At 34.2% G+C, this 23,796-nt stretch overlaps 1 protein-coding gene across 1 annotated transcript; it reads left to right on the top strand.

Annotated features, from left to right (window-relative positions):
* Positions 1-17,762: 17,762 nt before the first annotated feature.
* Positions 17,763-23,475, top strand: LOC112824598 (bile acid receptor-like). Its single transcript, XM_073896091.1, has 6 exons — positions 17,763-17,972; positions 18,109-18,208; positions 19,042-19,164; positions 19,579-19,704; positions 19,864-19,977; positions 22,578-23,475. The coding sequence occupies exons 1-6, from the start codon at positions 17,880-17,882 to the stop codon at positions 22,823-22,825; spliced, it is 804 nt and encodes a 267-aa protein (XP_073752192.1). The 5' UTR covers positions 17,763-17,879; the 3' UTR covers positions 22,826-23,475.
* The last annotated feature ends 321 nt before the right edge of the window (positions 23,476-23,796 follow it).

Here is a 23,796-nt window from a genome sequence, read left to right as displayed (position 1 = left end):
TCTTTTTCCTTTTTAGCTACTCACTCTATTTTGCAAGTTCACTCTTCTTAAACCAATATTAAATATTGGAGTTTCTCAAGGCTGTGTCCTATTCCTTGGTGATCTTATATATTTTAACAGCGTTAAATACCATCAATATCCTGAAAGCTTCTAGATTATTACCTCTATCATCGGCTTCTCTAAATTCCAACTTCATATTGTCTAATTCTCTGCTTGATATTCTAGATGCTTCACAAACATTTTTGTTTCAATATATCCAAAGTTGAGCTATTGCTTTTCCATTAAAAATGTATTCCTCTTCCCCCTTATGTATCTTAGTAAACTGTAATACAATCCGTCAATCAGAAACCTGGAAGCCAACCATGATTCTTTACTCTCCATCATCCTTAATATAGCAGTTACTATGGGTTGGCTCACCTAACGTCCACTGCAATAAACTTCTCCCTGCTTTTCTCTGTTTTAAAGATTGGAAAATGAAATACTTATTTCCTAGCCTCCCTTGCAGCTGAGTGGCCAGTGACATAGTTTTGATCAAGGAAATATGGATACATCTTTTAGAAAGTGCATAACTTTATTTTAAATAAAGTTTTACTAAAAGAAAACCTTTGCAAGTCTCCCTCTGTCTTCCTTACTGGAACTCATTTGTGGTACCTGGAGGTACAGCATCCATCTTGTGACCATATGGTTCAAAGCACATGCTAGTGATGAGAAAGCAAGGAATAGAAGTATCTTGAGACATTGATGACATCAATAGAACTACTGTTAAACTGTTAGACTTGTTACATTCAGAGTTATTATTATATGGGGGAGAAAAACTCTCCACTTAGCCCTTATACTCATTGTAGTAGACTATTAATTGCATCCAAATGCAATTTCTAACTCTGACCATTTAGTCCATCCACAAATCCTACAGGGTCTACAGCAAACTATATCTTGAATCTACTCACCTATCTACTGGGTCAGATCACTACCATCATCTAAGTCTAAGCTACCATCATCTTTCACCTGCAGTACTGTGATAGTCACCTAACTGGTTACCTCACTACTTCTTTTAGTTTCCTCCAATGTATTCCTCATGTAGCATCCAAAATTATTTAAAAACAATATTCACTCTGTGAATGAGGAATATAGGGGAATTACCTCAACTTGAGAGTATAAAAAATATTGCACCTGGGTGGCACAGTTAGTTAAGCATCAGACTCTTGGTTTTGGCTCAGGTCATGATCTTGGAGTTGTGAGATAGAACCCTCTGTGGGGCTCTGTGCTGAACGAATCTGCTTGAGACTCTCTCTCCCTCTCCTTCTGTCCCTCCCCACTGCTCGCTCTCTTTCTCTAAAATAAATAAATCTTTAAAAAACAATGTTACAGTTGGGGTGCCTTGGTGGCTCAGTTGGTTGAGCGTTTGCCTTCAGTTCAGGTCATGATGCCAGAGACCAGGGATGGAGCCTTGCATCGGGCTCCCTGCTCAGCAGGGAGTCTGCTTCTCCCTCTGCCCCTCACCCGGTTCACGCTCTCTCTCTCTTTCTCAAATAAATAAAGTCTTAAAAAATGTTATAATAACATCACACTTAATACTGAAAAACTAAATGCTTTCTCCCTAAGATTGAGAATAAGGTAAGGATTCTGTTCTAACCACTGTTATTGAGCATAGTACTTGAAGTTCTACCCTTTGTAAAAAATCAAGAAAAGTAATAAAAGGCAGGGACGCCTGGATGGCTCAGTCTGGTAAGCATCTGCCTTTGGCTCAGGTCATGATGCCAGGGTCCTGGATGGAGTCCAGCATCAGGCTCCTTGCTCAGCAGGAGGGAGCTCCTTGCTCCCTCTGCCTCTGCTGTTCCTCCTGCTTGTGCTCTCTCTCTCTCTCCCTCTCTGACAAATAAATAAAATCTTAAAAAAAAAAAGAAATAAAGGCCATACAGAAAAGAAGAAATAAAACTATTTCTATTTGCAGATGACACGATTGTCTACATAGAAAATTCCAAGGAGCCCCACATTGGGTGTGGAGATTATTTAAAAATAAAAATAATAAAGAAAAACTAAGCCAAAACAAAACAAAGCATATACTTAAGATTATGTGCCTTTTCTGCATAGAATCCTTAAATGATTTATTATACCTGAAAAAAAATTTAGACTTCTCTTTAAGGCTCTTATGTTAACTAACTGGAATTTAAATAAAAACTTAAAAAAAAAGAAAAATGGGAAAAATCTGGTTTATATTTTCTCTCCAGTATCATCTTAGGCTAATTTTGTCTTCTCTCCCCACTCACCACACTGGACTTCTTTCGCAGTTACACAAGCCAACAGACAACAGTGTTTTGTTCCCACTAAAACACTCCTCTCTCTGCTCTTCCTGTGGCTTTTTCTCATCCTTTAGGTCTTGGTTTGGATGTCATTTACTCAAGAGCCTTCCTGATGACACTTGCAACTTTATAGCAAACTAGTTGGTTAGATTTATAACTCTTTAGATTGTTTGTTACTGATAAGGTAACAATGTTAATATTTATTTTAAATGGCATGTATCTATCATTCTGGGCTAGCTGCCTATTGAATGACTGTATAAAAAGAATAAACTTCAGGAGATTTCCCCATTTATGCTTATTAAAGAGTATCAGTGAACTCTGTAATTATAAATAGAATGCTTAGGTGACAGTACCTGTATAAAATTTAAAAATATGTTCTGCATTCCCTATTTAAAATATTAACATATATTTGCATATATTTTCAAGTACTTTGGAATAAGTACTCTGTTAACATCACAGTAAGTCTAGGGTATTAATATAAACCAGGGAAGTACATGTAAAATTTTTAACAGTAAAGTCCTGAATGAATTATTATTTGCAAAACTAAATAAGGAAGCTTGTTGCCAATGAATTGTAATATCTCAGATATAATAAGGGTGGGATTGAGGGTGTAAGTGGTCATGGTGATATGAATTAATGAAAAGTTTGAATCATTGAGCATTTGAGATACATCATTTGAATACAGAATCTAATAATTATAAGTAGAGGCTAAAACTGGTAATTATCTAAATAATAAAACTCCTAGAAGAAAACATAGACCGTAAACTCATTGCATTGGTCTCGGTGATGATTTTTTTGGATCTGACACCAAAAGCAAAGGCAACAATAACAAAAATAGATAAGTGGAACTATATCAAACTAAAAAGCTTCGGCACAACAAAGGAAATCATCAAAATCAACAAAATGAAAAGGCAATCTACTGAATGGGAGAAAACATTTGGAAATTGTATATCTGATAAGAGGCTAATATCTAAAATATATAAAGAACTCTATAACTCAGTAGCAAAAAACGCAACCAATCTGATTAAAAAGTGGGCAGAGGAGGGGTACCTGGCTGGCTCAGTGGGTGGAGTGTGTGGCTCTTGGTCTCAGAGTTTGGGTTCAAGCCCCATGTTGGGAGTAGACATTACTTGAAAATAAAATCTTAAAAAAAAAAAAGTGGGCAGAGGATCTGTGTAGACATTCTTTGAAAGAAGATCTAGAGGTGGCCAACAGGTACATGAAAAGGTGCTCAACACCACTAATAATCAGGGAAATACTTGTCAAAACCATGATGAGATATCATCTCACATCTCTTAGAATGGCTATAATCAAAAAGACAAGAAATAACAGGTGTTGGCTAGGATGTGGAGAAAAGGGAATCCTTGTGTACTGTTGGTGGGAATGTAAATTGGTGCAGCCACCATGGAAAACAGTATGGAGGTTCCTCAAAAAGTTAAAAATAGATCCTTTTTAAAGTTAAAGTTTAAAAAGTTAAAAATAGATGCCTGGGTAGCTCAGTTGATTAAGTAGCTGACTCTTGATTTCACCTCAGGTCATGATATCAGGGTCCTGGGATGGAGCCCCGATTGGGGCTCCTCAGTCTAGCAGGAAGTCTGCCTGAGGATTCTCTCTCTATTCCTCTCCCTCTGTCCCTCCCCTTACTTGTGTGTGCTCTCTCTCTCTCTCTCTCTCTCTCAAATAAATAAATTTTTTTTAAAAAACCACAATCCTTTAAAAAATTTAAAATAGAACTACTATATGATCCAGAAATTACATTTCTGGGTATTTATCTGAAGAAAATGAAAACACTAACTCAAGAAGTTATCTGCACCCACATGTTAATTACAGCATTATTTATAATAGCCAACATATGGCAACAACCTAAGTGTCCATTGATGAATGATTGGATAAAGGAAATAGAACATAATGTATATATACCAATATAATATATATACACACCATATATATACCATTTACATTTATAACAACATGGAGGGACTTGAGGGCATTATGCCAAGTGAAGTAAGTCAGACAAGGACAAATATTGCATGATCTCAATTATATGTGGAATCTTAAAAATGCAAAATAAAACAATCAGGCTCATAGATACAGAGAACAGATTGGTGGTTGCTGGGTGTTGGAGGGTGGAGGGTGGGCAAAATGGGTGAAGGGGATCAAAAGGCACAAATTTCCAGCTATAAAATAAATAAGTCATGGGGATGTAATGTAAAAGATAGTGACTGTACTTAATAATACTATACTATGTATTTGTTAATTGTTAAGAGAGTAGATCTTAAAAGTCCTCATCACAAGAAAAAAATGTTGTTAACTATGTATGGTAATAGATGTTAATCAGACTTACTATGTTGGTCATTTCACAATACATACAAATATTGAATAATTTTGTTGTAAACCTGAAACTAATATAATGTTGTATGTCAATTACATCTCAATTAAAAAAATAAAAAATGATAAAATAATTTATAAATTATCCCTGGTACTTGTGTACTAATAACAAAAAGGCTGAAGTTATTTTAAAAATATGTTTTTTTAAGAAACAAATGTTCTTGGTAAATATTTAGAAGTTAAGCATTGCTTTTAAAACACGTCAAGTACTGTATGTTTTGCTGTATTTCATTGTAAGGTTTCTAGTAGAGTGTCACTTCTTTTAAGACCTAATTTGGAAGGGCGCCTGGGTGGCTCAGATGGTTAAGCATCTGCCTTCGGCTCGGGTCATGATCCCGGGGTCCTGGGATCGAGCCCTGCATCGGGCTCCCTGCTCAGTGCAGAGCCTGCTTCTCCCTCTCCCTCTGCCATTCCCTCTGCTTGTGCTCTTCTGTCTATCTCTCTGTCAAATAAATAAAATCTTCAAAAAAAAAAAGATAAAAAAAAAGACCTAATTTGGAGCCTGTTTTTGGAATATTTTAGAATCAAATAAATGAATTATAATGCTGGGACTATTATTCTTTGGTTCACTGATTAAAATTCACAGAATACAGGGACTATTACTTTAAAAGAGAAATAAAACTCATGTGATAGGACTTGGAGATTTTATCATGAATTCTTCCCAGGAGTAGATAAGGACCCTGGAAGAAATCAGAGTCAATATAGTAGTTGTGAAGTCAGAAACTGAATGTGGACTGAGATCAGATGCCAAGAAAGGTAGAAAAATGTATCCTGTGCCACGTGAATGTGACAGTAGAACTGGGGAGGACAGAGACCAGAGCCTAGAGTCCTGTACATTAGGTGAGTTAGCGGAGGTGTGCCCAGGAGAATGGGAGTTTAGTGGTGGAACACATTTGTAACTTTGCCTATGTAGAAATGCCTTGCCGGGGTGAGACCATGAGCCTGGTATCCAACAAACTTTGTTTACATAGATGACGTTAAAAAAATCATAGTGGACTTATCTATATATCCCTTTCAACTGTTTGCATTTGCATTGAGTTTCACCTCTGCTACTTACTAGCTATGAGTACCTGTGCAAGGAGTAGTATCTATCTGTGTTGCAGTTTTTCTAAGCCAAAAAATTGAGAGGGTTGGACTAGATGACTTGTACATGTATACTGTTGTACCCATCTGAATTATTATTCACACTCTAATTGGATTAACACTTTTTTTTTTTTGGTAGGTGATGCAGAGATCAACTTCAGGTTCAATTGTTATAACACCTGTATTAGTGGAGTTTGAATTAATGAGGGATTTTCCTTTCTTGTGCATATTGCTTAGTAGTTTCTAGAGACCCAGTGTTTTGTAACCAAAATGGGAGAATGTCAAATTTAGTCAAGAAAACAAAATATTTATTAAGTAAACAATAAGGAACTCTGGGAGAGTGTGACCTGAAAGTCCCAAAGACCTCTATCCCTGATGATCTGGTTATTATTTGATTTATGTCAAATAATAGCTGCCCTTGTTTTGACCCAAGAGAGGATTGTGTGGGAAGTTTGTGTATGAGATAGAGCTGAAGTGTTGCTCTGCAGAGTGTCTGGAGCCTAAGTATATGCAGAGTGCCCCCCTCTCTGCTCCTTGATAAATAGGGAAAAGGTCCAGTTTGCTCCAGCTGGAAAGTTGAAGTCGTTGTTAAATCCATCTAGCCTCGTTCTGTGAGGAAAAGGACAATCTCTAGTCATATTGTTTAACTGTGAGTATTTTGTCTTCTCTCAATAACCAAAATTTTACAATTTTATGCTGTCTCAATTAAATATGAATGTTAATTTTGTGGGCAATTGAAAGTATTATTAAACTGTAAGCTGTTAAGGGTATTTTTGGAACTCTATTTAGTTTCCACCGTCAAAGTGAATAAGCCAGTTGTTGTTACTATGATAGTCAAACTATAAAAAGCATTTGTTCCTTGAAAATGAGAAATTTAAGTAGATTATACAGTGATTGGTTTTCTCCTAAAGAATGACAGGCAATTTTGGGCTGTAGTTGAACTCCACGTGACCTTTGATGTAATAATGTACCTCGATTCACCATGATATTTACTCTTACGTTTTAAAATGAAACTTGTTTTTAATCAAGAACTTATTCTTAAAATACATTGTATTTTTCGAAACAATAGGTTTTATGTGAATTCAAGGCAACTTGACATATATTCTGATAAAGGTGTATTCAGGGAATTATACTTCTATTCAAAATGCTATGATTATAAAAATTTATAAAAATTTTTCCAGATTATGGGAATGGACACAAAATATATTTCTATATTTCTGAATTATTTATTAATTTCATAGTCATGAATTTTCTATATATATAGTCTGATTTCTCTTTTTTAAGCTGTGAAAATTACTTGACATAATATTAAATATTTTTTTCATCTAAAACTATATACGGAATTGTATGATTCCATTTATATGAAATGTCTAGAATAGGCAAATACATAGAAACAGAAAGTGGATTGGCGGTTGCTAGGGTTTGGGGGAGGACAGAATGGGGAGTGACTGTTTATGGGTAGGGGATTTCATTTTGCAGTAGTAAGAATGCTCTGGAATTAGATGGTGGTGATAATTGCACTCTCTCAGAATATTCTAAAAACCGAGAACTGTACATTTTAAAAGAGTGAATTTTATGTTATGTAAATTACATCTCAATAAAGCTGTATAATAAAACTCTATGTGAAGACTTCAGAGTATAAAATCCTCCCAATATTCTAAGGTTAAAGGACAGATTCTTATAAAGAAATCAAGAAGCCTTAATTTGTGCTGTTATTCAAATATATCCTTTTCATTTTCATTTTCCTTGGTTCCAATAAGCTCAGAGAATTTTGGCTCAAAGAAGCTCTATTATGAAGAACTTTTTTATAATTATGTATCACAGAGCACTATCATTCATTTTTTTAGTAGAGGCTACTATGAAAACTGGAATTTTCAGTTTTTCTTGTGATGCCATCCACTTCAGTTATATTAATTTTATGCAATGCATTATTCATGATTCATGTGACATATATTGCAAGAGTAAAAATGTAAAAACTAAAATTCTTTAACATGTGGATATAGTTCTGAGGAGTCAATATGTTTTTCCTGTTAAAGTTCTGGCTATGTGAAGCTTTACTAAGCACGATTTCTAGTTAAGGCAGAGGAGATGCAAATTCATTTCTGCAATTAAGCATCTTTTCAGTAAAATAGCTATTATAATTTATGAAAAACACAGCTTTATTTTATAAAGTTATATTTGTTAATGAAAAAAATATAGACTTTGCCCATGCCGAATTGATCCTCTAGATAAAAGCTCCTCTCTTAACTGAGTTATTTTTGTTTTTAAATAAATATTTACCAAGAAAGATAACAAAACAGAATCACTCCAGGCCTACTGTAACTTTTCTCTTTAATAAGATAGGAAGTTTTTGATTACATACCTCCCTCTATGCTATTAATAATCTACTTAAGTGTTCTTAAACTAATTGTATGAATACTTTATTTCTGAAGTTTTGTTATGCGTACATATTATAATACTTCTATTAAACATCTAAAAGGCTGAAGAACATTTAATTAGGGAAAAAATTTATGTAGAAAATAATACAATATTACTATAAGCATATAAAACATAAATATTTCATATTTTAAAAGGCATATTTTTAATCAAAGCCTTTTTATGTATATGTCCCATGAATGCCCTGGAATATAACTAGTCCATAAAAACAGGTCAGCTTTGGGGTGCCTAGTTGGCTTAGTTGGAAGAACATGCCACTCTAGATCTCAGGGTTGTGGGTTCAAATCCCACTTTGGGTATAGAGATTACTTAAATAAATAAATAAACAAAAAAAACCCCAAACAGATCTACTTTAGATAATATTTTTGGGTGTTTATCTACCAGTATTGGAAGGACTTGGTTTCAGAACATTGTTATTTACGATTTGAAGCCTGATAGTAGCATCACTATAAGATACTTATGTGTGTCTTTGTCAGGATATCACCGGTTTTGTTTTAATGAGCTACCTCTGGTTCGTTCTAGATTATTTCTCAAACTTTCACTCAGCAAAGTCTGTATCTAAGTAGTACCAATTTTAATTTTCAGTCTTCTTCAGATGTTCAATATTATGTGAAGCCTGATGGTAAGTGCGGTAATTTTAAAAGAAGGGTGAGTAACAACCTCAAGTTTTCAGGTTCATTTATAATTTTCTAAAACCTAACTGAGGCTCAAAAGAGAAGTTTGGAAAGAACTGAACAGAACCATTGCTACAAAGTATCACACATATTAAATGGATAGCATTCAGAATTGTTTCTATATGGAGAGCCAATTGACCTGTTGCAATATAGAAACAGGGAAGTGTAGACTGACAGATCTTATTGATTTTAGTCCTAACTTTTCAAGGGAAACTTTATATTAAAATTTCACTTATTTGGGGGCACCGCTTTTGCTTCATCTCTTTTATCCAGTGCTTATTCTATAGGATTACTGCTATCCTGTCAGAAGACTGGGAGTTTCAAGTGCTTTTAGAAGAACATACATTCTGTTAGATGGTAAAGGGGACAAATTTCAAAGATATTACTATTGAAATCATCTTCATGGATATAGAAACCTCACCCATGAAGCTCGCTCATGAATAATAAATTAAAGGAAAAGATTTTTCAATATAATCTCAGAGGCTAAAAGTTTGTCACAAATTTTTTGGCGTGATTTAAAACCCATTTTCTTTTTTTTTTTGGTCCTTTTTAAAGGTGAAAACCATTTTTATCTTTAATAGAGATGATAAAGCTATAAAAGACTATGGACTCTAGAGTGACCTTTATTCCAATAATTTTCAATTTCTTGAACTGTGATTTCCTGTTTAAGTTTATTCAAATTTTTGGAGTTCCTTTCTAGGAAATAACAAAAATAAATAGTTTTTCCCATTAAGGGATCATCTTAGATTGTGAATAATTTTTCTTATAATAGCTTATGATTTTTAGGCTTTACTATTTAAAAACAGTTTTTTTAATTCAATTTAGTTAACATATACTATATTATTAGTTTCAGGGTAGACCTTAGTGATTCATCAGTTTCATCTAACACCCAGTGCTCAATATATGAAGTGCCCTCCTTAATGCCCATCACCCAGTTATTACCCCATCCTCCCACCCACCTCCCCTCCAGTAACCCTCAGTTTGTTTCCTAGAGTTAAGAGTCTCTTGTAATTTGCCTCTCTGTTTTCATCTTATTTTATTTTTCATTCTCTTCTCCTATGTTCATCAGTTTTGTTTCTAAAACTCCACATATGAGTGAAATCATATGGTATTTTTCTTTCTCTGACTGACTTATTTTACTTAGCATAATACCCTCTAGTTCCATCCACATCGTTGCAAATGGTAGGATTTCGTTCTTTTGGATGGCTGAGTATTATTCCATTGTGTGTGTGTGTATACATACATATACACACATATACATACATACATATATATATATATCTCACATCTTCTTTATCCATTCATCTGTTGTTGGACATGTGGGCTCTTTCCATATTTGGACTATTGTGGACATTGCTGCTATAAATATTGGGGTGCATGTGCCCTTTTGAATCACTGTTTGTATCTTTGGATAAATACCTAGTAGTGCAATTGCTGGGTTGTAGGGTATTTTTAACTTTTTGAGAAACCTTCATACTATTTTCCAGAGTGGCAGCACCAGGTGCATTCCCACCAATAGTGTAAGAGGGTTCCCCTTTCTCTGCATCCTCGCCAACATCTGTCGTTTCCTGACTTGTTCACTTTAGTTTTAGGCTTTACTATTAAAAATAAAACTCTTTTTCCAGTAGTCCATTAACTTTTTTCAATAAATAAAAAAATTGTAATTAGTCAAGCAGAACCGAAATTAATATTTTAATGTTTAGCATATCACAGGGCTATGAAAATAGAGTGGATTTAGAAGATAAAAACAAGTGCTATTGAAAGCCATTTTTTCCTACTCCTTAGTTTCTTTCATGAAAAAGTCCAATTTTTCTTCCTAATTCATCTTAATTTAGAACACTGAGATCTTGAAACTATTAGAATAGCAATTATGAGAATCAGTTATTAAGACAAGAACTGTGCTGGATTTTACATATATTAATTAAACTCTCCCAACAATTTTGCTAGGAGGGTTTTATTATTTTTCTCCTACAAATGAGGAAACTAAGGTTTAAGGAGATTTAATGAATGACCCATAAATAAGTGGTGAAAGCAGTATATGAAGCCTAATACCAAAGCTTGGTAAACTTTCAAAAGCCACCTTGATTATTACCAAGATTTATTGAGTTATTTGTAAAGAGCTGAGCAATAAGAAATTGGCAGAATTAATAATTTGGTGTGTAGAGATATGAAAACTCAATATTCTTCCAGTTAAAGGACAAATATAAACATCTCATGTATAAATTCTGCTAATAAACTCTTTATTTTTCAAAATAGTATTGTACTTTTATAAAATCATGCTGACTTGATGATCATACTTTCAAATAGTCTACAAAAGTTTTATTTCCTTCAGTTCTAGTTCAGCATTCACTGATGAATAAATGAGAATTGGAGCAGAGAATGGCAAATACTTATGTCACTACACCTGATGGTTATTACTGTCTTGCTGAACCAGTACAGTGCTATGGTATGTAACAAAAAGCTACAGTATAACAGTTGATAAAACACTTTTTGTGTGACATTATGGTTAATTACAGAGGTTTTTTTTTTTAAAGAAATTAACAAGTAAACCAAAGACTTTAAATTGTTCCCTACAAGAGGAATTAAAATAAGAAACTTAAAAATTCTCATACAAAAGAATATAATTAATTTCAAAAAAAAAATCAGTAATACTAAACTGTTGTAAGCCAGAATCAAATGTAAAGAGGGAAAAGCATGATAGTCTAAAATTATATTTAACTTTTAAAATTTGAATTAACACGCAAATTAGAAGTTATTTTTAGGGGTTAGTTGAAGCTAGTTTGCTTGCAATTTAGTAAATGTAGCTCAGAGTAGCTATTCAATATACTTGAAATTTTCATCTTAAGACTTTTATCAAAGGGAAAGAAATAGGAACAGAATTCAGGATACAATAGGAATTTTCTCCAAAAAGACTAAGGCTATAAGGTAAATTTAATTTTTAAATTTTAATTATTTTGGGGTTTTTTTGTGGCATTTTTTGGAATTTTACTTATGTATTTATGTATTATTTTTATTTTTTATTAAGTTTTTTAAAATTTAAATTCAATTAACATACAATGTATTATTGGTTTCAGAGGTAGAGGTCAGTGATTCATCAGTCTTATATAATACCCAGTGCTCATTACATCATGTGCCCTCTTAATGTCCATTATATAAATTTAATTTTAAATGCAGTTTTCTTTTAGAGTTAAGTTTAGGGTTAAGGTTAGGGTTAGGACCTCAATTCTAATTTCCATGCCAATGGAACATCAGCTAGTATTCTGCAGTCTTTTCACACTCATTCAATAAAGTCATCTTTAAAAATAAAAACAGTTACATTGTTTTTACTGATAATCTTTCTTTTTATATTAGGCTGTCATTAGTATTTTCTCAACACTTAGCACTAGACTGAATGGTATAAGATTGCAAGGGATTTATGTAAGTTAATAAAAATTATACTGTTCACCAATCTTGGTGGTAGAATTTTGAGGTTAAAAATACCTGATTCAGCATCAGGAAAAGAACAAATATTACTAGTTAGCGACATAGAGCAATTCAGTATTCCTGGGTCCTTTTGGAGCCAATCTTCTGGATTTAGATTTAGAAATTTTCCTGAAAGCAGAAAGTAAGTTGGTGGCACGCGGGTGGCTCGGTCTGGTTAAGCGGCAGGCTCTTGATTTTGGCTCAGGCCATGATCTCAGGGTCCTGGAATCAAGCTGGAGTCTGCCCAAGGATTCTCTCTCTCCTTCTCCCTCTGCCCATCCCCCAGCTTGCGTATGTGTTTGTGTGTGTGTGTGTGTGTGTATGTGTGTTCTCTCTCTGAAATAAATAAATAAATCTTACAAAAGAAAAAAGAAAGTAAGTTGGTGTTTGGGAGCTTCTGATACTTATAATAATGATATTCATTAAGCATCATTTTATATTTTATATATGCATTTGCATACCATATTTTGTTTCATCCTTATAGTAACTTGGTAGACTAGGTGAATTTATCCCCAGATAATTGCTAGTTAGAATTGTTAGTTAACAAAACACAAAAGAAACTAATAATTTAAATCAGATCTACAAATGGCAAAGGAGAGTGTTAAGGTATATTTAATGGGGAGTTAAAACAAAAACTTTTTTTTTTGCTTGAAATAACCAGGTAAAATTGTATTTTAGTTTGATTTTTGGGGGGTGGGTGGGATAATGTATTAATTCTTCTCTTTACTGACGTGATTGTACTGCAAACAGTTGTACCCACACAAGGGAAACGCAAAAGATGGGAAAACCTTTCCTTCCAAACTCTGGGAAATATGCATTTCTATTTAAGATGGGAGATTGGATTGGTATGTAAGCCACAGACTTAGCAACAGACTGCCCTTTCTCCCAGCTCCTGAGCAACCTCTGCATACCACTGAGATGGCAGCACTTATGATGTACTGCAATTCAGTTTACTGCCTGTTCCTCATGCTGGCCAGGAAGTCCCTGGGATGTAGTGGATATGTTGAACTAACTGTTGAGCATAAACTCTTTGATATTTGAGAACAAGTATGGAATTTTGACTTTTTACCGTTTATTCTTTTTTATGTTGAAAACAACTAGATATTCTGCCAGAGCAAATCAACTATCAGCTTCATGACACTGATTTTCAAGAATCAGCTTATTGCCAGTATTCTACCTTCCAGTTTCCAACAGCTCTACAGTCCCAATCTTTACAAAGTCATTTCAACACTTACAGCTTGGACCCACAGTTCAGTGGTGGAGAATGTGGATTTGGTTCCTATGAATTAAATAAACCCAATTATGTGGTTGACCATGATGCTAAAGATGGATACTCTGGAATAAAAAGGTCCAGACTCACTCACTCTTCCATTCGGATTAAGCAACAGGAAGAACTCTGTGTAGTGTGTGGTGATAAAGCATCAGGATATCATTATAATGCACTTACTTGTGAAGGTTGTAAAGGTAAGGATAAAGTTAAAACAAAACTGAAGTCCTAGTGTTCACTGAAGAGTCATGGAAGTTTCGGCATGTAAGAATACACAACTAATGAATCGTTGAACACTACATCAAAAACTAATGATGTACTATATGTTGGCTAACTGATCATAAAAAAAAAGAATACTCTTACTTTTCAAAGTGTGAAAAATAAAACCAGGGAGAGCCGTTGATACATTTAAAGGTGATCATCTGTGTCATAAAAGACATGAAAATGGAATGCAATAGTTTTGATGTAGTTTTTCATTTTTGATGAAAACTTTTGCCTTTAAATATAAAATTCAGTATTTATATAGCAGAAGGTTTCTGTGTTCTTAGATGAATCTGATATGGAATAGAAAATGATTTTTAGGGGGCCCTGAGTGGCTCAGTCAGTTGTGTGCTTGGCTCTTGGTTTCGGCTCAGGTTGTGATCTCAGGTGTTGGGATCGTTCCCCCAGTGGTGCTTCGCGCTTGGCTCAGAGTCTGTTTGTCCCTATCCTTCCCCCTCTGCCCCTTTCCCTCTACCCCTCCCTCTACCCCCTCCCCCTGCTCAGCACTTGTACTCTCTCTCTCAAATAAATAAAATCTTTTAAAAAGAAGAAAATGATTTTTAAAAATATCTGAATGTCAACTATTCAATCTTCTCATGTGGTTGATATAATTCATGCATTAGAAGGGAATTGGAATTAAACCACTTCTATGACTTTATTTTAATTTCTTTGAATGCTTTTTTGAAAATGGGAGGTTTGCAAGTGAAGATCATCATTGACAATGAAATTTTCAAAGAGTGAAATAGTCTTTGATGAAGTTTTGAGATTTTGAAACACTTCTGCATTGTTTTTATTTACAAATGCAACGTTGGAACAGAACCTGGAAATGATTAGGCCAGTGCAGCTCTTGGTAAACATGTCTGTTAGAAGTTCAGGGTGAAGATTTACTGTCAGAATCTCATAACTCACCCCTAACAAAGAATAGCCAAATGAAGACTGTGGGAAATTAGGTACCATCTTTATGAATAGAATAGCTGGGCAGGTATTTGCTTATTCTTAAAATGCAGGGCCTTGATGTTAAAACTAGATGGAAGAAGGGGCGCCTGGTTGGCTCAGTTTAGCATCTACCTTCAGCTCAGGTCATGATCCCAGGGTCCTGGGATGGAGCCCAGCATCAGGGAGCCTGCTTTTCCCTCTCCCTCTGACCCTCACTTATGCTTGTTCTCTCTCTCTCTCTCTCTCAAATAAATAAATAAATAATCTTAAAAAAAAAAACTAGATGGAAGATGAGGCATAGTTCTGGAAAACTTAAGCTGAGCTTTCTATTTCCTTCGATGAATCTAAATCACAAAACTCTCACTCTCAAGTGTGTTTACAGAAAAAAAGGGTATCACAGGTCTCTAAGAGGGGCATTGACAAAGCTTATCAACTTTACTGCTTGGAATGGATTAAGAGGAAGATAGCAGGGGTTATTGAATAGGAATGGGGAATGAAAGAAGAAGTAGGAAGGGGGATTGCTATGCATGGATTTAAGAAGTGAAAGGGAAAATATAGACACCTCCCCCAAAACACACACACACACACAAACATGCACACACACATACACCATGGCCTATTCAATTTTTCAGACCAAAAAAACCTAAAAATATTTTCTCACCTTTGGGAAGGTGAGACAGAGGAGTAAGTTTCGAAGAATATCTCTTCCTATTTATGGGTTGAGGTGGAAATATGAGGAGAGAAGAGGTTTTCCTTACAGTCTTACAAGAGCATATATTCTTTCAAGGGCACCTTGAGAGATGCTTCATGGAATCTTGATATTCTGTACAACATAGTTGTAAAAAATGCTTTTAGATGATACATTATAACCACACTAAAATAGAAAGTTATCATAATGTGATGGAACTATTTTGTTTAATTTCCACATGTGATTATTGAAAGGAACAACCTTGGATTAGAAGATATCAATCATAAGGGAATATAAATATATATTAAACTAAATCTTATTGATGGAAAAAACCATTTTATTGAAATAATTTAGTTATTTCAATTATTTAACTCTACTAGAAAGGTATATATTAATAAAAAACTAAAAATACCTAATAGTAAAATTTTAAAAGTACTTTTTTTGTCATTAGGTTTTTTTCGACGTAGCATCACCAAAAATGCAGTATATCGTTGCAAGAATGGTGGCCACTGTGAAATGGACATGTACATGCGTAGGAAATGTCAAGAGTGCAGACTGAAAAAGTGTAAGGCAGTAGGAATGTTGGCAGAATGTAAGTGTTATTGTAGACTTTGGGGGTTCTTTTTTTGAGGGGGATTTTAGTTTTTCTTACCTTATTAACAACATAATGCATTCCTCAAGTTATCATTTTGAACATTAACATATTTGTCTAGATTGAAGCTATTTCTCTAGCAGCTGATAGATTAGGATGACTGGTAACCAACCTAGATATTTTTCCATAAACCCTGTTCTATACTGTATTGCTCTAATTTTGGCAATAGTCATATGTTCTTCTTCATTGGAAATCCTTGTATTTTCATATGACTTAACCTAAATTTATATAATGTATCTATAAAAAGTAGAATTTTAAATTAGTAGTCCCCCTTCTTTGGCCTTGTATCTTTAGAAGCCTACATGATAACTAGGTATGTAGAGCCTACTAACAACTCGTAGGTGTCAAAACCCAACTCAACAGGCAGAAGTACTTGGGCTGTTTTGAGTTCCTTCTATGTTCACAGTGTTTTTAGCTTATAGATTACATGAGGTCATGAGTAGTACTAAGATTTTGGCATTATTTCCCCAATTCCTCCCATTTCCCAGGGCTCAAAATGTCATGGTGATTTCAAAATTCATTTTCTTAATAAGGTACTATTAATGTTTTCTTTTCATGTCTAATCTAGCCTTGTATAAACTCTTACTATCTTACACTCTTACTATTATATTCATTTCATGGCTATTTCTTCATTATCTCTTTTTAGTTCAGTCTACCTTCAACTGCTATGACAATATTCTTCAATTTTTATTAAGTTACACTCCTGTTCAATAAACACCAGTGCAATATTCTGTTTATATTATTCTGTTTATTTTAATAAAATCCAAACTCTTCAAAGTTCTTGACTGAAAGGATTCCTATTATTTAAAATTCCAGGGTTGGGGGCACCTGGCTGGCTGGCTCAGTTAGTGGAACGTGTGACTCTTGATCTCAGGGTTGTGAGTTTGAGCCCCATGTTGGGGATAGAGATTACTTAAAAATCTTAAAAAAAAAATTCAGGGTTGAAGTAGATCTTAAGGTTATCCCGTCCAACCAGCCTGAATCCTTTGCTTTATCCCTGTCTGAGACTGCTCAGGCTGCCATAACAAAATACCACTGTCTTGTCTTATTAGGAAAAAATCGACTTAGCTCATTTAACAAAATCACAAAATATTTTCTTGACCTTATATAAAAATCAAAGAAAAAAGCTCGTAGATAAGGTAGTTGAATTTCTATATCAATTGATAATCTATGTTGTTTCCAAGATATGATGTGGAAATTTCTCTAACATAAAAGGTCTAAATTTATGGTTTGGAGATGCAAAATCAGTTTTTAATTTATGTCTAGGATGACTATGTACTTTTAAGTAGAGGGTAGTTATGGAAGGAAAAGGAGAAAGTAATGAAGTAAATTTAATTGCTGGTACATACTTGCCAAAAAAGGAAGGTTCTTTGTGAAAAGACAAGTCTATAATAATATATGTGTACAGTGTAAGACAATTTTCATTGAATCCTATAATGTTATTTGCCATACCTAAAGCATTTTATATGAATTTTGTAATATCACAGGTTTGCTCACAGAAATCCAATGCAAGTCAAAGAGACTTCGAAAGAACTTTAAACAGAAGAATAGTTTTTGCTCTAACATCAAAATGGAAGAGGGAGGAGTAGACAAGCTTGTATCATCCACCACTAGATCTGGAAAAGTGGCAAGATTTTTATAAAATTTCTTTTTTCTTTAATGATGACATGTCTTGCTTAATACAAATTCATGATAGTTTTCCCCCTATGTTTTCTTATAGATTCAGGAGAGCATGGAACTAACTCAAGAGGAACATCAGCTCATTAATAACATTGTGGCTGCTCATAAAAAATATACAATTCCTTTAGAGGAAACAAAGAAATTTGTATGTGTTCATTAACGGCAAGAAATAATTTATAACTAATTATGTTAGAAAACAATAGCATAAACATGAAAGTTAAAAATTTAAAGTTAGTTGAAAGAAATAAAATCTATTACTCTCATTTCTTTTTGTTGGCTAGCTGCAGAAGTATGCAAATCCTGAACTGAGCTTCTTGCGACTCTCAGAGACAGTGGTCCTACACCTACAGGGGTTAATGGATTTTACCAAGGGACTCCCAGGTAATCACTTTACCTTTGGAAAATAATTTCATACTACTTAATTTTTAAAAAGTTCCCTGTTTTAAAGGCAGGGAACATTTTAGGAAAACAAAACCCTGTATTTTTCCACCAAAAGCTGCTTCAAAATGCAAAAACATGTTCATTTTGTCTGCTTTAAACAATCAGGTGTGGGGGAGTGCCTGGGTGTCCCAGTTGGTTAAGAACCCCACTCTTGATTTCAGCTCAGGTCATGATCTCAGGGTCGTGAGTTCCAGCCCCACATTGTGCTCTGTGCTGAGTATGGAGACTGCTTAAGATTCTCTCTCTCCCTCTCCCTCTGCCCCTCCCCACCTCTCTTGTGCACTCTTTCTTTCTCCTTCTCTAAAAACAAAACAAAACCAATCAAGTGATTGAAAATATTAATATTTAAAAATATTCAAATGACTCCATAGACTTAGAGCAAGACACATAATATGGTTGATTCTTTTAATGTTTTGAAATAAATTTTTTTATATAAAACATGAAACAAATAAAGAAAAAATCAAGCTACAGTTGGCCAAAACTTACCTATTTAAATGCACAGATAACTCATTGTAAAAATAAATTCTTTGAGGCTAAACTTTGTTTAATTTCTTCTTGTCATATGGAAGTATTATTATCCAGTTCTGATGAAAGTGCTCCAAAATATTACCATGCGGAATCAAGAATTTTGTTCATATTTGAAATTACAGATTGTGATTATCCTAAGGAAACACTTAGGATTCATATTATAACTAAATGAATAATTAAATCTTATACCTGAAAATTATCTTTTCATTACTGATTTCAAACAATTATGTGATCTTTTCTTCAAGGATTTGAAAATTTGACAACTGAGGACCAGACTGCATTATGCAAGGGATCAAAAACTGAAGTGATGTTCCTTCATGGGGCCCAACTTTACAGTCAGAAAGAATGTCTTTCATCAGCTTCTGAAAGTAAAAAAGGCCAACCAACTCAGTCTTAATGTTAACAGTTACTATTAAATACAGCAACAAATTATATAACATTATTTTTTATTATATTTTCACTTTACTAGTTAGTATAGGAATAAGTACTTCATAATAGCTTTTCCAAATCATTGGTCTAGCTTTTGCTTTTCTTTAAAAAAAACAAACAAACCCTTTTTAAGAAATTATATGGCATCATGGTTTAAAACATTTTTGAAGGGTTTTCTACACAATATTTATATAAAATCTGAACTATTAATTTCAGTTCATGTTCCAGTAATAAAAATTATAAAGCTACCATTTGTTGGGAATATTTTCTGTCTAACAGATTAGAGAGATTGGATTTACTATCTGTATAAAGATGTTTTAAAAATCAGACTTTATATTTTTCCCTGTTGCTAGGTACTATGAGAGTATCAGATCATTCAGATCATTCACTGAATTGTCACAATCAGAGTGCTAATAGAAGTGTTATTTATTCTATGGAAACATTTTGCAATGAAGACTGTCCTCCTACTACACTGACTGGTAATATTACATACAATACAAAATATTATATTGGATGGAAAAATTGGTCAGATATAATGCTTCATTTTATTATTCTGCGTTGAGAAAAGATGATAATGGCCATATGTTTGATTATGCGCTATTGTCTGATGAAAATACATTTGATATTAATCTTTTTAGGTATTGCTGAAGAATTTATTACCACATTGTTTTACTTCTACAGAAGAATGAGTGAACTTAATATTACTAATACTGAATATGCTCTGCTTGCAGCAACAACTGTGTTTTTTTCAGGTAAAAACCATTCAGGAGAAAATATTTGGATTAAGATTGGCAATCAAATCATGATGTCTGTGGTTATTATATTATTCACTGATGCCAAATGTTAACAATTTTATTTTGTCAAAATTTTCTCTTTGAGAGAATTCTCTTCAGCTTATGAACATGCTGTAATTTCTTGCATCTTAAAAAAAAGCCTTCTTGACCTCTAATCCCTTTCAGCTATTTTCCCATTTCTCTGTTCTACTCTACAGAAAAAAAATTTTTTTGTCTGTACTCCTTCCTTCATTTATCTCATCTCATTTACTCCTGCAGTCAGAGTTTGTCCCCTTCTTTCCATTCTACCATAATTTGTCAAAGATCTTCAGTAATCTGGCATTGCTGGTTCCAGTTTTCAGTTCTTAGTCCTCATTGTACTTGACCCATCAGCTTCATCCAGCAGAGCAGATCACTCCTTCTCTCTTGGAAAACTTTCATCACTTGGCTTCTGTTGATCACTCCCTCCTTGTAAACACTCTTTCCCCCCACTTGATTTCCAGGACATCACACTTTCTTGATTTTCCTCCTCAGTGGCTGAGATTTCCGTCTCCTTTGTTAATTCCTCCTCATCTCCCACACTGATAAATGTTAAGAGTGACCTAGGGCTCGGTTCTCTTTTCTTCTGCACTTACTTCCTTTGAAATCTCATCCTCTCTCATGGCTTTAAACACCATCTACATGTTGACAAATCCCAAAGTTATATACCAACTTGGACTGCTCCCCTAAGCTCCACTAAATAGCCTACTCAAGATTTCAACTTGTAGTAGGTATGTCAAATGTAACCTGTCCCAAGGTGAACTCCTGATCTCTCCCTTGATCCTCCTGTATTCTTCCTCCATGTTTACTAAACGGCATCTCCATCCTTCAAGTTACACAAGCCAAAATTTGTGAAGTCATCCTTCACTACTTTTTTTCTCTTATACCCTATCAAATAGGCAACACTTCCTGTTGGCTCTAGCCTCAAAATATATCCAGAACTCAACCACTTCTTTTTTTTACGCAGAACGTGCCCTCTTTAATACCCATCACCAGGCTAACCCATCCCCCCAAGCCCTCCCCTCTAGAACGCTCAGTTTGTTTTTCAGAGTCCATCGTCTCTCATGGTTTGTCTCCCCCTCTGATTTCCCCCCCTTCATTCTTCTCCTCCTGCTATCTTCTTCTTTTTTCTTTTTCTTAACATATATTGCATTATTTGTTTCAGAAGTACAGATCTGTGATTCAACAGTCTTGCACAATTCACAGCGCTCACCATAGCACATACCCTCCCCAATGTCTATCGCCCAGCCACCCCATCCCCCCCACCCCCCACCACTCCAGCAACCCTCAGTTTGTTTCCTGAGATTAAGAATTCCTCATATCAGTGAGGTCATATGATACATGTCTTTCTCTGATTGACTTATTTCACTCAGCATAACACCCTCCAGTTCCATCCACGTCGTTGCAAATGGCAAGATCTCATTCCTTTTGATGGCTGCATAATATTCCATTGTGTATATATACCACATCTTCTTTATCCATTCATCTGTCGATGGATATCTTGGCTCTTTCCACAACCACTTCTTACTGTCTCTGTCCCTGCCACCCTAATTCAAACTGGTATCCTTTTTTGCTTTCCTGTTTCTGCCCTTGCCTCCCTAGAGTCTATTCTCTACATATTAGCCAGAGTTATTCTTTTGAAATGTAAGCTAGATCATTTCATTTCTCTGCTCATAACCCCTTCATGGTTTCCTATTCTACACAGATTAAAGCCAAATTCTCTCTATTATTGCCTACTACTATCCCTTTTGCTCACACCACCACAGCCACATTACTTTTGATACATATGTTACTTGAAAATGTCAAGCTGGCTCCTTCCACAGGTGGTGTTGTATTTGACAAATATGCTTGGAAAGCTCTTTCTCCAGGTAGTTACATGCCTCCCTCCTTCATCTTAGATCTCTGTTAAATGTCATCTTACCTCTGATTATCCTTTTAAAAAATAGCTTCTGCCCTTCCACCCTAAATTCTTATTCCTTTCTCTGTTTTTCTCTATAATACTTATCATTGTCATATTATATTTTTATTTAAAATGTGTATATATCTCTTTTCTCACCACTCCTCCCAAACTCAGGATATAAGCTTAAAGAGGGCAGGAAACTGGGTCTTTTATGTTCGCTGCTGTATCTCCACCACAATGCCTGGATAAATCATTGCTGCCTAACCATTAAGAAATTCTTGGTTGGTTCTTATATTTTATAACTAGGTACTTAAGAAACTTGCCTTTTCCTTACTGTTGATCTTGAGGAAATTAATCTTTTTAAGTTTTAAGTAAGCTTGAAACTTGCTCTTATATTCTTACAACCACTTACTCACCCTTCTCTTCCTATTTGACTTTACTTCTCTACCTCATAGAGTACTATGAAGATTAAATAAGATATTGCATGAAGTAATTTACTTAGCATAATATCTTGCATATATTAAGGGTTCGGAAAATATTTGCTATTTTTATTATCTACAAACTGTATTGTTTTAAATTAATTCATTATCTTCTACTACTTTCCAGTATTCATTAAGATATATATGATGATGTTTTTCAGATCGTCCATACCTTAAAAATAAGCAACATGTGGAAAATATACAAGAACCGATTTTACAAATTTTGTACAAATATTCAAAAATTTATCATCCAGAAGACCCACAGCATTTTGCTCGTCTCATAGGGAGGCTCACTGAACTGAGAACACTGAATCACAACTACTCAGAAATACTTAGCACTTGGAAAGCCAAGGACCCCAAATTGGCTAGTTTACTCTCAGAGAAATGGAATTTGTATTCACATTGTTGAAATTTAGAATGTTGTTGTGGTTTGCCTTAAAACTTTCTAATTCTAGACTGTTGACTCTATCATCATAGGATGACTGATTTGAAAAACAAACAGGATTGCTAGGTTACCAATATATCACCATAAAATGGACATCATCAGTGCTCATCAAATTTTGTGGAATATAGGATGAACCACTAGAGGGACATCTAGGATTCTTTTCAAGATTTGACTCAAAAGAAGCAATGACTATTGTTACTGCATGGTTCCTTCAAAAGGGAATAATGCTAAATAGAGTTCTTATCTGAAGAAACTCTACTTTTTTCCTTTAGTAGAAAAATGGAATGAAAATATAGATTATAGACATGAGAAAGGCTATCTGGTGGAAACAATTGTAATCAGAATAAAGGTAGTTTGTGAACCTCATTAATTAGGCCAGATTGATGGAGAAAGAACATTTTAAATTTATTCCTGTTATAGCATTTTATGAATTATTAAAGAGGAACAAAACTTTGTTCAACTCTTACCTTTTCTTAATGTTTTTAAAAAAGAAATCTTTTTAAGTCCACATTTTAAAAATCTGTGATGGCAAGATATTGAAAAAACTTAAAATGACAAATCATTAAAATGTTTTAACATACATTGGGAAATTTAGCACAATTTACTGCTTATTATGGTAGACAATATTTTGACATTTTTGTCAATATGCCTTTTGTAGAAAAAATGAAGTTCTTAAAAACTGAAATCTTTCCACAAATATTTTAATCCTTGTAAGGATAGGGAAGGCTATTTAGTAAGAATAAATTTCATGTGAAATGCATGAAATTGAGAAATTCTATGGTGGCACTATTGTTTTGAAAGACTGGGTGTAAGTAAATAAAATACTGTGAATTTAAGTTTTAATACTAGGAGAAGTAGCATTTTGGTTTTCAAGAAAGAAAAAAAGACTGTAGTTCAATTTTTTTTAGTTATAAAACTCAAAAAACTGGAATATT

Source organism: Callorhinus ursinus, unplaced genomic scaffold (assembly GCF_003265705.2).
Source record: "Callorhinus ursinus isolate GAN/ISIS: 27379988/994484 unplaced genomic scaffold, GSC_fseal_2.0 scaffold9, whole genome shotgun sequence".
In the NCBI taxonomy this organism is placed as follows: domain Eukaryota; kingdom Metazoa; phylum Chordata; class Mammalia; order Carnivora; family Otariidae; genus Callorhinus; species Callorhinus ursinus.
This window is presented reverse-complemented; position numbering and strand designations above follow the sequence as displayed.

What these genes read in the sequence shown, in the direction of transcription:
- LOC112824598 (XM_073896091.1), top strand. Translation starts at nt 17,880, where the DNA reads ATGGAACTAACTCAAGAGGAACATCAGCTCATTAATAACATTGTGGCT. An exon ending in TCTTTCATCAGCTTCTGAAA is followed by an intron (nt 19,165 to 19,578) that starts GTAAAAAAGGCC and finishes CCCTGTTGCTAG; the next exon opens with GTACTATGAGAGTATCAGAT. An exon ending in TCCTCCTACTACACTGACTG is followed by an intron (nt 19,705 to 19,863) that starts GTAATATTACAT and finishes TAATCTTTTTAG; the next exon opens with GTATTGCTGAAGAATTTATT.